This window comes from Mya arenaria, chromosome 1 (genome assembly GCF_026914265.1).
Source record: "Mya arenaria isolate MELC-2E11 chromosome 1, ASM2691426v1".
In the NCBI taxonomy this organism is placed as follows: Eukaryota; Metazoa; Mollusca; class Bivalvia; order Myida; family Myidae; genus Mya; species Mya arenaria.
Genome location: NC_069122.1, coordinates 36487281 through 36499881, shown reverse-complemented (window position 1 = coordinate 36499881; position 12601 = coordinate 36487281). Strand labels below are relative to the sequence as shown.

Here is a 12601-nt window from a genome sequence, read left to right as displayed (position 1 = left end):
AACAACTAATTTTACACTCTTGTTTGTTTTCCAGTTCAGTAGTAAAAATATGTAAGCATGATTTCAATACAGGCAAGGGCATAGCATTTTGAATTGCACGCACTTGAGCGAGTCATTAATATGTGAAGGTCTTTCATTAGACTGGTCTTAATATATTTTACTGGGTCAAAGCCGGAGGGCTGACCACTTCCCCACCAATTGGAAAATTGCTGAAGAATACAGACATGAAAGAACCATTTTCAAGTATTCTAAATGTCAACATTCAGTATTACCACAAATTTTAACTGGTAAAGTGCTGGTAAAGTGTTGCATGTATATACACTCATTTGCTTTCTATATTTATTCCTGATATTGACTTTTAAACAATTGTGCATTAAGGGGAACAAAATTGGTACATACACGCCTATGCATACTGGATGGTAACCTATAGGTACGCCTCTGAAAGGATGATTGTCAATATTTACTTTTAATTCTTGTTCCGTCACTTTGTGATTGCAGGTCAGTAGTTTGACCATGAGGACACTGACCAATGCTGACCACCAACTGACCAGTATTGACCAAATAATACCATTGATTTGAATGAATACCATAAACAACTTGTTCATTTAGCAGTTCTTAACATGTCTGCAGTGTTATGATAGGAAGAATGATAAACTATTGGTATTAAGTTATAATAAAAATCCACCCAATTATAAAACCATTGAAATGCCTTTGGTAAATTAACATTTGAGACGTAAATAGAACGAAAGTTCTCATTGATTTCCTCAATCCACTGAATTTATACCAATGTTACACTAAGAATACCTCTTTTCAAGATAAAGTGAATACAAACGTCAAAATCACCCATTATTTTATAATTCTACTGAAAATAGGCCACATTTTGACATTTCTCTGAACAATCTATAAAAGGCTTAGTGAAATCTTCTGTTTTCCCAGAAAAACAGTTATTGACTGCCGATATGAACATTCTAGATTTCTGCTGATAGAAAAAGATAAAACATACAACCATCATTAGGATCTTGTTGAGCCTATAGGGGACTAGACACCAGATGATACAATTACAAAACAAAAGGAAAATTGTAAAAAACTTGCATAAAATTGACATTACTGTGTACAACGCATTGAATCTTAGTTACTGATATATCACATCGCTTACCACACATGCATCTTTCGCAGTTTTTGGGAAACTCAGATGAGACAGCAACAAGATTGTTGCATTTAATATTTTAATCATTTTAAATGATAAATTATCAGCCTCCTACTAAGTAAGCTGGCTTTGACAATTTTATACTTGATTTTAGGAAATACTGTTCTTTGTTGATATTTGGACCATCTAGTGTCTAGTCCCTTTAATTATTGAGTAAGATAGATAATCCTGTTCCCTCCATCAAATTGTCGCCTTTTTATGCAGGCAAAAATTTAATATTGAAAGCAGAAGATTTATTTCTCCTGTTCATGCTGTCATATTCCATAATTTGTAGAAATGCTGAAGTTCTGGAGATGATAATCATAATGCAAATGTCAACTCCCCTCCCCATAATCAAGCACAAGAAGTTGAAATTTTAACTGTTTTTACAATTTCACCTTGTCACATTAAAACACTTTCCATTACAATCTGAAAATATTTGGTTGATTATTATAGTGCAATGTGGCAAGCCTGTTTACAGGACAACAGGATTCCATATAAGTCTGCTTAGCCTGCTAGCCTGCTTTTATCCTGCCTTATATCTATATTCTACTTTTTCATAACAAATGGATAGTTAAAATAGGAGTGGCCCCGAACAAACACCAATGCTATCTTATGGCTGTGTTCACATCAGAACCCAAGGGACATAACCCAACACTTATTAAAACCAGAGTTATGGGCCTTGTTATACATGTGCTTATTGACATGAAATATGTTCATTAGAATATCTTTATTATCAGTTTGCCAAGGTTAAAGTTGTTCCATGATAACAAAGACACCTGGAACACCAAGATTATCACAATACCTAAAACAACTCTTATGCCAGATAGGCTTAAAATCATCCCTCACCCCCTTAAAAATGACAGCGCTCAGCGTTTGATTTTAATAAAAAAAATAATTCTTTTTTATATCAAGTTGTAAGAGATAATATCTGTAAAATGCTGCCAGAAATAACAACTTAGAATGAGTAACTGGAACCAATCACAATGAGTAAGACCATTGATTTTAACTTCTCAGAGGTATTAAGAAGAGATATAAATATACCTGAATTCCCGGGGCTCAAGCAGCTTTATGAAAGATCATCAAGTTGAATTTATTACCCTGGATATCTAATTGCAATTAGTTCTTCATGACGAAGTTTGTTGCCTGCATTTGTTCGAGTGAAGTTTGTTGCCTGCATTTGTTCGAGTGAAGTTTGTTGCCTGCATTTGTTCAAGTGAAGTTTGTTGCCTGCATTTGTTTGAGTGAAGTTTGTTGCCTGCATTTGTTCGAGTGAAGTTTGTTGCCTGCATTTGCTTGTGTAAAGTTTGTTGCCTGCATTTGCTTGTGTGAGTTTGTTGCCTGCATTTGTTCATGTGAAGTTTGTTGCCTGCATGTGTTCTAGTGCCTGTGTGTGAAGTTTGTTGCCTGCATGTGTTCTAGTGCCTGTGTGTGAAGTTTGTTGCCTGCATGTATTCTAGTGCCTGTGTGTGAAGTTTGTTGCCTGCATGTGTTCTAGTGCCTGTGTGTGAAGTTTGTTGCCTGCTTGTATTTGAGTGCCTGTGTGTGAAGTTTGTTGCCTGCATGTGTTCTAGTGCCTGTGTGTGAAGTTTGTTGCCTGCATGTGTTCTAGTGCCTGTGTGTGAAGTTTGTTGCCTGCATGTGTTCTAGTGCCTGCGTGTGAAGTTTGTTGCCTGCATGTGTTCTAGTGCCTGTGTGTGAAGTTTGTTGCCTGCATGTGTTCTAGTGCCTGTGTGTGAAGTTTGTTGCCTGCATGTGTTCTAGTGCCTGTGTGTGAAGTTTGTTGCCTGCATGTATTTGAGTGCCTGTGTGTGAAGTTTGTTGCCTGCATGTATTTGAGTGCCTGTGTGTGAAGTTTGTTGCCTGCATGTATTTGAGTGCCTGTGTGTGAAGTGTGTTGTCTGCATGTGTTCTAGTGCCTGTGTGTGAAGTGTGTTGTCTGCATGTGTTCTAGTGCCTGCGTGTGAAGTTTGTTGCCTGCATGTATTTGAGTGCCTGTGTGTGAAGTTTGTTGCCTGCATGTGTTCTAGTGCCTGTGTGTGAAGTGTGTTGTCTGCATGTGTTTTAGTGCCTGCGTGTGAAGTTTGTTGCCTGCATGTGTTCTAGTGCCTGCGTGTGAAGTTTCTTGTCTGTATATGTTCGTGTGCAAGCACATTTGTATGCATGTGTGTGAAGTTTGTTTTCCGTGTGGGTTTCTGAGCATTCTTCGTAGTTTGTTGCCTGGGCAAGTCATGATTGCATGAGCGTGCATGTTTATGAGTTGAAATGTAACAGCTTTGTGAAACATTTTTACTGGTTGTGATTGCAATGGGAAGTAACTCTGTCATATGTGTGCATAAAAGGAAGAATAAGCCCCTTACCCAAGAATTTCCATTATTTGATTGATCATTCTTAAAAGCCAACAGAGAGGGTCATACTGTCCATGTGAAATATAATGCATGACTATGTGAAAATATGAATGTTTTTTGTAAAATTGGCACCAGCTCTCTTACAGAAAGGGGAGTAATTTTCAATATGCAAGGGTAGTCCCCCTTGTTTAAATTGTTTCAATTTCTGAAAAAACTCTGAATGAATGACTCCTACAAATGAGAACTTCACACTTTGAACAAAAATGAAGAGACAATTAATTATGGAAAGATTTTTATTTAGGATTCATTGCAGGTTTTCTAAATATACACCAGAGGGCAGGCTCTAAAATCTTGTAGAAGCACCGCACAAAACTAATAGACATTTCTTTAAATTGTTTATCACGATTAAAATTTAAAAATTGTGTTCTAAGACTGATTCTTTATTGTTAAAGAAAAATTATTGACATTATACATCTATACGAAAGAAAAGCTGATACATATTGTAACATATAGCACCATTGGCTATATCCAATTCTAGCTCAATACTAAAATAAACAGTAACATCATTTCCCCTTGCAGTTCATACAATATCAACTTCTAATCTTCCACCCCCATTACCCAATGATCCCCTTCCTTAACACTCAGCCCCAACCCCAAATCCCTAACTCTTCTTGCCTTCCCGCCCCTCCAAATCACCAGATTATAAGTACATACCTTAACATCATGAAGTGCCAAGTTTGTGCCAGCTTTGCTGATGCACGAACACAGTTCTATCTTCCGCATCATGACAAGTGCCTTGTGATATATCTGCATACACACACAAGAATAACAAATGCTACCACTGGATATTACACATCTATCCTTATCATCTTCTGAATTCCAATTATTACACAATGTATATGCACATGTATGCCACTCTTTTATTACAAAGTTTTAATATGCAACCATTTGCGTCATTTCAGAAAACCTATTTTAATTTCGATGTCAGTGATTGTATATTTTCCAAATAATATGCGTCATTTCAGAAAACCTATTTTAATTTCGATGTCAGTGATTGTATATTTTCCAAATAATATCTTCACAACAAATCACAAGAATTTTAACACCTCGGTAAGAATTCATTCGTCATTTGCGCGTCATTGACACAAAATTGCGCAAAATATTTTGAATGATGAAATTGTTATAATTATTACTGATAAAAAATAAGTTCAAATGAAGCAAATCGGCGGATAAAATAAATTCAAAATCTGTGACAATAAATAACAAGGAAAAGAATATAAAACGAGGACTGTATGTTGAATTATAATGAATATCCCAAAGGACAGAATAAATAAACAAAAAATTAGTTATTATAAAACAAACAATGTGCACTTCCGGGTAAGAATGATTACAATTTGTACAGCCTTTTTTCCAAGCAAAATCAATTACCAATCAGAAAAGTTCAATTAAGGATTGTAAAGTAATTCCTCATAAAACACTAAATTCAAGTTCTTTTCCCCTAATGAACGAATGATAATATATTTTCCTAGCACTTCACAGCAATTCCGAAGACACAACACTTAATTTAAACTGAAGGCAATTTCTAGACAATGTTAACGCCTTCTAGGCAGTTGAAGGCTTTCCATAATATTTGGAATCTAAAATTGGTTATTTTCTGTTTGTGGTAAATACCAATCAATCAGTCAGATAATTCTGAGATTTATTCCCTATGGACCCTTTCTGTATCTGCCCATAAGATGACTCTATAATGACCCTTATATTATGATTGACACTGAAAAACAATTTCTTGAACCTAAAAAACACTTCACATGCATACTATCGTTCAGAGAGCATTCCAGGATATTTTGAACACTAAAATTGTCATTTGCTGTTTGTCCCCTGAATAACAATAAATATCTATCCAACATTTGATACATAAAGATTATCTATAATTCTGAGGTTTACTCCTTCCTGAATTCCGATTTCCAGGAGATATGATGGCACAATACTAATAGCCATTAGTTACAAAAATCTTAAGACAGAAGAAAACAGACAATGGTTTGAATCCTATACTCATCATTAAAGGCCATAATTATTTTTTTAGTTTAAAGAGACTAGTGAAAATTTCACAGGGCGACAACCAGATATAAAAGATATGATTTCATATGAAATGTGAACAAACCAGTTAGAACAATGATACTGAAACACTGTCAAAAGATAAAAAAGAGCTCTATTAGCAAAGCAAATTAAAAATTGAATGACTTGAAAAGTATGGTTTTACAATTTAAGTAAAGCTGCCAGTTGCTGTTTGGTGTTTGTTTATAAAAGTAAGAAATCTTAATTCGAAGTATATTTCCCAAGTATATATTTCCCACATGTATGTATACTTCCCAAATGTTAAGTATATTTCCCAAGTTAATATTTCCTAAGTGTTGGTATATTTCCAAAGTTTATATATCCGACATGTTAGTATCTATACAAAGTGTTTTGTACATTTTCCAAGTGTTTGTTTATATCTGTATATTTCCCAAGTGTTAAGTATATTTCCTAAGTGAGTGAATAGTATATTATTTGAATGTAAAACTTTTATGTTTGTCTTAAAATCATTGTGGTCCAAAAATATGCAAAACATTGGACACTGGATGGAATTCTGATTTGAATGGCTATTCTTGCAGGGATTTCTGTTATGGATTGATATCTGCCATAAAATCCCCTCTGTTTGTCTGGATCAACTCAAAGACAACTTCTTATCATCTCAAATGTTTCTAATGGCATCAGTTCAGTTTCATATGACATAACTGTGACATCACACTCCATCATGTTGTTTGTCCAGGCTTGTATGAACATTCCATCCAATGCTGTTGCCTATACATTCAAATGTGTCTACTACCTCTGCATTGCTGACAGTTGTCACTAGCAAATCCAGTGGGGGGCACCCCTGGTACACACCTCTTAAATCGTCCAAGTTTACTTTTTATTTCTATATAAATTTTTCAAGGGGAAATAACCCCAAACCCCCCTTCCAACACTTTAAACCAAATGAATTTCGGATCTGAGGAAGGGTCGCAAGGTTACGCCCCTCAGTTACACATTCTCTAAAGTTGAATCCTGGATCGGCCTGTGGCAGTTGTATGATGTTGATGACAATTGTGACAAAATTCCATAATCAAACTCACTAGATAAAGAGAATAGAAACCCCCTAACCTCCCTTTGCCACAAATCTGGAAATATGAGGTAAGTTGATTGGGACTGTGTGTTCAACCCTATTTTGCCAAATTATCTATTTGTGAAGCTTATTCATTAATTGTTCATGTGTGTTGAGATTTGGCTTTTTCCAGAAAACAAGAAAGTCGTGGGGCGCTTACAATGCTCTTCTATTTTTTGTTTCTTTTTTTCAGGTATAACTTGACCATTTTAAGGGACAGAGTTATGGGCCTTGTAGACATGTATGTATTAATGCACCGAGAAACATGTGTCCAAAGTACCATTGAAAATCTTGAATGTTTTTTGAGATATCGCCAAGGGCTTAAGTTTTTGCATAATGGAAAACAGACAAGTTATTAATGGAGGACAATACATTCTCTAGAGCGGAAAAAACAGTTCCTAACAATCAATCACTAAAAGCTTTAAAACCTCCCAAAACGTCATCGGTTTGAGACTAGGTCAAGCTGAGAGTAATTGTTGACTGATATTAGTTCCGGAATGACTCCTGCAATAAAACAAATGACATTTACTAGCCCCTAAAGAGACACAAACTCTTCTGAAACTAAAATGAAGGAGTAGTTAATCCATTTTTTATTGGAACTTCAACATTTTTCACTGGTGTTTTTTTTTCCATTCTTCATATTGCAAGGCAAATGTAATTGATGAGATATTCACATTACTTTCATTAGATTGAGACCCATTGTGGAGGAAAGCCCAAGCTCATTTTCTTGTATTTCTCACATTTTCATTCATTTCACAGATTTTATGTTCTTGGAATCAAAAGCTGTTTGGCATGGTTAATGTATAAACAAAGAATAAACATCCAATTTCTAGCACTCCTTTTGTACCAATTCACAGATTTCATAAGTATAAATCATTATTTTGTACTGCACAATATATTAATTTATACTCCATTCATAGCTCAGGAACTCATGAACATTTCAAGCTAGTCAACAAGTGTTTCATGAACTTCACATTATGAGCTTATATTAGGATGGTTCATGAACTACCGTAAATGACTGGGTATTAGACGCACTTTTTCCCCTCAGATTTTGATGCAAAAAAATGCCTGCGTATTATACCCAGTAACAATTTTTTGAACTTTTTTTCTGATGTCAATTTCAAGCCGAGAGTTTGTTTAGATTTATGTAGAAAGGGATGTTACTCGCGTCATATTGATCGAGTATATACGGGTTAAAACGGCAGTTGAAGATCGGGATACGGTATATCGTAAGACGTTTATAATTTCAACAAAAATATTTTATATTTGGACACCCATAATTAGTTCCCAAAATAATTTATTTTGCGTACCTAATTTTCGGACACCCAAAGGACATCAATCATAACTTTCATAGTTTCACAGACGAAGAATATTGATTTTTATCTTTACACTGCCTGGCTAGATTACCTAACCGTATACACCACTGTGACAATTTAATTAGTTACTACCCATCCTAAACGATTTATTGCCTGTTGAAAAGGAAGTGTGATATATTTATTTGAGGATTAAACAAACAACAAGGGCAATCAAGGGATTAAGAAAACATCGACATGGCATGTTTGTAAAACGATCTGCCAATAAGCTTTCAAACTTGTACCACACTTATAGACTATATGAAGCAATTATCGTACAGTTATACATTAATCCTGCATAGCAATGTCCATGCTCTCCACGAGATCCTCGTGGGCATAACTGTAAGTTATGTGACGTCACACAGTATGACTCTTTGATCTGAAGCCGATAGAATGTGTTTATTCAGTTCAGTGCATGTATAAAATGGTGTTTTAATTAACTTCATGAAGGATTTACACTTATAGGCGTAATAAATAAGTTTATGACCATTGATTACTACGGATAAATTAATAAGTGGTAAAAAGCAAACATGAAGAAAAAAGGCAGGTTAAACAAACATGTAAATAAAATGTAAAAATGATAATTTTCTATGTATTCTTAGCGAAAAAAATAATTAATTTATGGTATCCGAACTCTTGTGAATTACGGTATTCAATATCATTTTGAACAATAAATTGAATTAAACAATAATCAAACTTACATATAAAAAAGCAAAGTTGGGCACTGTCAAAATATTTTTTGCTTAACATAACTTGTCATTCTCGACAGTATGGTTTTAAAGATAACCATCGCCATTTTCACGAAAAAAATTTTTTTTGTCACTGTCAACAAACATGGTGGCTGAAAATGCCGGACGATTTTGACATTTTTTCTATGCGTCTTTTAACTAAAAACATAGATTAAAAGTTTTTTCCTCGGATTTTTCACCGATTGTTTCCCTGCGTCTAATACCCCCTATCGTCTTATACCCAGTCATTTACGGTACAAAGATGAACTAGCTGTCACTCATATTTAAAATCAATACATACACATGTAAAACAAACATTAATTTGAGTGATAAACCTTTAAATACTTACAAAAAAATGATTAATTACTGATTAAAAGATTGAAACCATGACTGTATTTAATAGCTAACAAGAAACGCCACAATGTGACGAAACCAGGATTTGAATGATTGACAGAAGAACTTCAGCCTGTGTCTGTTTTTTATATTTTTAGTAACAGTGACCTTGACCCTAGGGACCCCAAATGCAATCCATTGAAAGGTATCCATAAACTCTTCCTTTATACCAAGTTGTGTCAGGATATGTCAACCCTAACTAAAGTTATTCAGTTTCAACCGTTTTTCTATTTTTAGTAACAGTGACCGTGACCTTGACCCTAGGGACCCCAAACGCAATCCCATGAAAAGTATCTATAAACTCTTCCAGTACACCAAGTTAAGTCAAGATATGTCATCCCTAACTAAAGTTATTCAGTTTCAACCGTTTTTCTATTTTTAGTAACAGTGACATTGACCTTGACCCTAGGGACCCCAAACGCAATCCCATGAAAGGTATCCACAAACTCTTCCTATAGACCAAGTTTGGTCAAGATATGTCAACCCTTACTAAAGTTATTCAGTTTCATACGTGTGTTTGACGCCGCCTGCCCGCCCGCCCGAACAACGACGTTCGCTTTTCTAATAACCTGCCTTAAAAATGCATAAATATTAAATGACTGGTGGATCCTAAAAGATTTACAGTGATCAACTATCGTCTTATAAGGTAGAAATACCGTGTTTTCTGCACCTTTCTTTCAAATTGAACACTTTATCCTTCATACGAACCAGTGTTTTTGATATTTATTCATCCTTTAGGTAAATGGATTTATTGTGGTACTGCCTGTTAGGGAGTTAGAGTGCATCTTTGAGAAATATTTTATGAACAGTAATTCATACTAGAACTCCGCGAGTTGGATGTGTTGCCTGACGAATTATTTACTGTCGATATTATAGCTGTTGGATTGGCATTTTATTCATTTATAGACAATGATGTTGCCATTTAAATTTCAAGTGTAGGTGGCACTTGAACTGAAGCTAAAAACATTAAGCCCTACAAAAATTAACAACGAAAAGTAACAATATCTCTAAAATATGGAAGCAAGAGTTAGGGTTCTTGTGCACTGCACTTGCCCTCAATCAGATATATCTACCTATTAAGTTTCAGGTTGGTAACTCTTAAAGTTTACGATATATGCCCCTGACAAAATTTAAACTTGAAAATTAACAAAGGGTAATAACTCTAAACATATAGATGTAAGAGTTATGGTTTTTGTGCACTGCACTTGCCCTCAATGAGATCTATCTAGCTACATGTACGAAGTTTCAAGTTGATAACTCTTATATTCTTTAAGATATGCGCCGGACAAAATTTTAAGCATGAAAATTAACAAAGATCAATTTCTCTAAAACTAAGAAAGCAAGAGTTACTGTTATTGTGCACTGCACTTGTCCTCTATGAGATCTTTCTACATATGAAGTTTCAAGTTGATAACTCTTATAGTCTACAAGATATGCCCTGGACAAAACTTTAAAGATGAACATTTACAAAGGGCAATAACTCTAAAAATATGGAAGCAAGAGTAACAGTTCTTGTGCACTGCACTTGCCCTCAATGAGATCTATTTACTTATGAAATTTCAAGTTGATACCACTAATAGTTTACGAGATATGCCCCGGACAAGTGAAAACGGGACGCGGACGCCATCAAAGGGCAATCACTCTAAAAATATGGAAGCAAGAGTTTCGGTTCTTGTGCACTGCACTTGCCCTTAATGAGATTTATCTAGCTATGAATGTTTCAAGTTGATACCTCTTATATTCTTTAAGATATGCCCCGGACAAAACTTTTAAGCATGAAAATTAACAAAGGGCAATTACTCTAAAACTAAGAAAGCAAGAGTTACTGTTATTGTGCACTGCACTTGCACTCCATTAGATCTATCTACATATGAAGTTTCAAGTTGATTACTCTTATATTCTACAAGATATGCCCCGGACAAAACTTAAAGCATGAAAATTAATTAACAAAGGGCAATAACTAAAAATATGGAAGCAAGAGTAACAGTTCTTGTGCTCTGCACTTGCCCTCAATGTGATCTATTTACATATGAAATTTCAAGTTGATATCACTTATAGTTTACGAGATATGCCACGGACAAGTGAAAATGGGATGCGACCGCCGCCGCCGACAAAAGTAATCCCTAAATGTCGCCTTTTCAGTTTCAGGCAACACAAAAATGAGATTTTTCAAACATTCATGAACTGTTCAGGACTGTACTATAACAGGGGCTGATCCAGGATTTGACGTTAGATGGGGCGTAACCTTTTGACTTGCACCCTTTCTTCAGAATCAAAATTTATTTCATTTAAAGTGCTGGCAGGGGTGTTTGGGTGTACTCCCCCATGCACATTTTAACAAATGCTCGTCTGAAATGGTGCCTTTGAGGTGTATTTTATGGACTTATGCCAAATCAACAACTTTCAAAAAAGTCTATTCCAGGTGCAATAGTGTTCTATCTCATATTTTTTTAAAAGTAACTTAGAATCTTTTGATTCCACCTCTGGAAATGCACTTCAAACATAGCTGAATGCTCCTTCAATGTCATGTAATGAGAAGTAAGACACATACAAATGTTCTAATGGCATTCTGGAAAACATCAGCTGATGGCAGTTAATTAAGCATGCACATGTAATTCCAGTTGAAAATTAGCAGTAAATAATCTCACATTGCCTTGAAACAACATTAACTGGTAAACACCTTCCTAGTCACATAGGTTTAGTATAGGTGAATGACACACAGTGATAATGTTTATTACTATTGTATACAGTGAATAGGAAGCACTTTTATGCCGCGGAATAGTAACAATTGAAAAAAGAGCCGGCTTTGCTGATGCAGAAACACAATTCTATCTTCATCATCATTACAATATCTGATTGATTTATCTGCACACACGCAAGGATAACAAATGTTACAACTGGATATTACACATATATCCTCATCATCATCTGAATTCCAATTATCACACAATGTATTTGTACATATAATGCCCCTGTTTCATTACCAAGTTTTAATATGCAGCCATTTGCATCATTTCAGAAAATCTATTTTAATAGATGGTCTTTTGATGGTCTCCAAACATCGAACCAGACCAGACTCAACACAGCATCACAACAGGACATGGATGACCTCGGAGCCAACACAGCAACAACCAGAAACCAACAAAGACCCAACATGGACGGCACCGGAGTGATGCATATCCAACATGACATGCCAGATTGCAAAGGATCCACAGGGTGCCACTAGTGACCTTCTCGGAGCCAACACGGTGGCTTAATGAACCTTCCCAGACAACCCCAGTTTGAAAAATCCTTCTAGAAGGTCCCAGATCAACAAAGCAGTTTTAAACAGTTTAAAATTGCAAAGGGGGTTCCCCAGACCATCACAGACCATCCTTGACTGTCCCAGACTGTCCTAGATCAGCCAGGAC

The 12601-nt window shown here is 35.4% G+C and overlaps 1 protein-coding gene across 5 annotated transcripts in view; it reads right to left on the bottom strand.

Moving 5' to 3' along the window:
• Positions 1-12601, bottom strand: part of LOC128234225 (5'-AMP-activated protein kinase subunit gamma-1-like) — a 221045-nt gene that overhangs the window by 119686 nt on the left and 88758 nt on the right. Inside the window, exon 1 of one of the 5 annotated variants that reach the window (XM_052948372.1) lies at positions 4249-4340. The exons of the other annotated variants lie outside the window; for them this stretch is intronic. Within the exon in view, the coding sequence (XP_052804332.1) occupies positions 4249-4320 (72 nt within the window). The 5' untranslated portion in view covers positions 4321-4340. Of the gene's footprint in view, positions 1-4248; positions 4341-12601 lie in introns of those variants that run through there. 5 annotated transcript variants of the gene reach the window in all.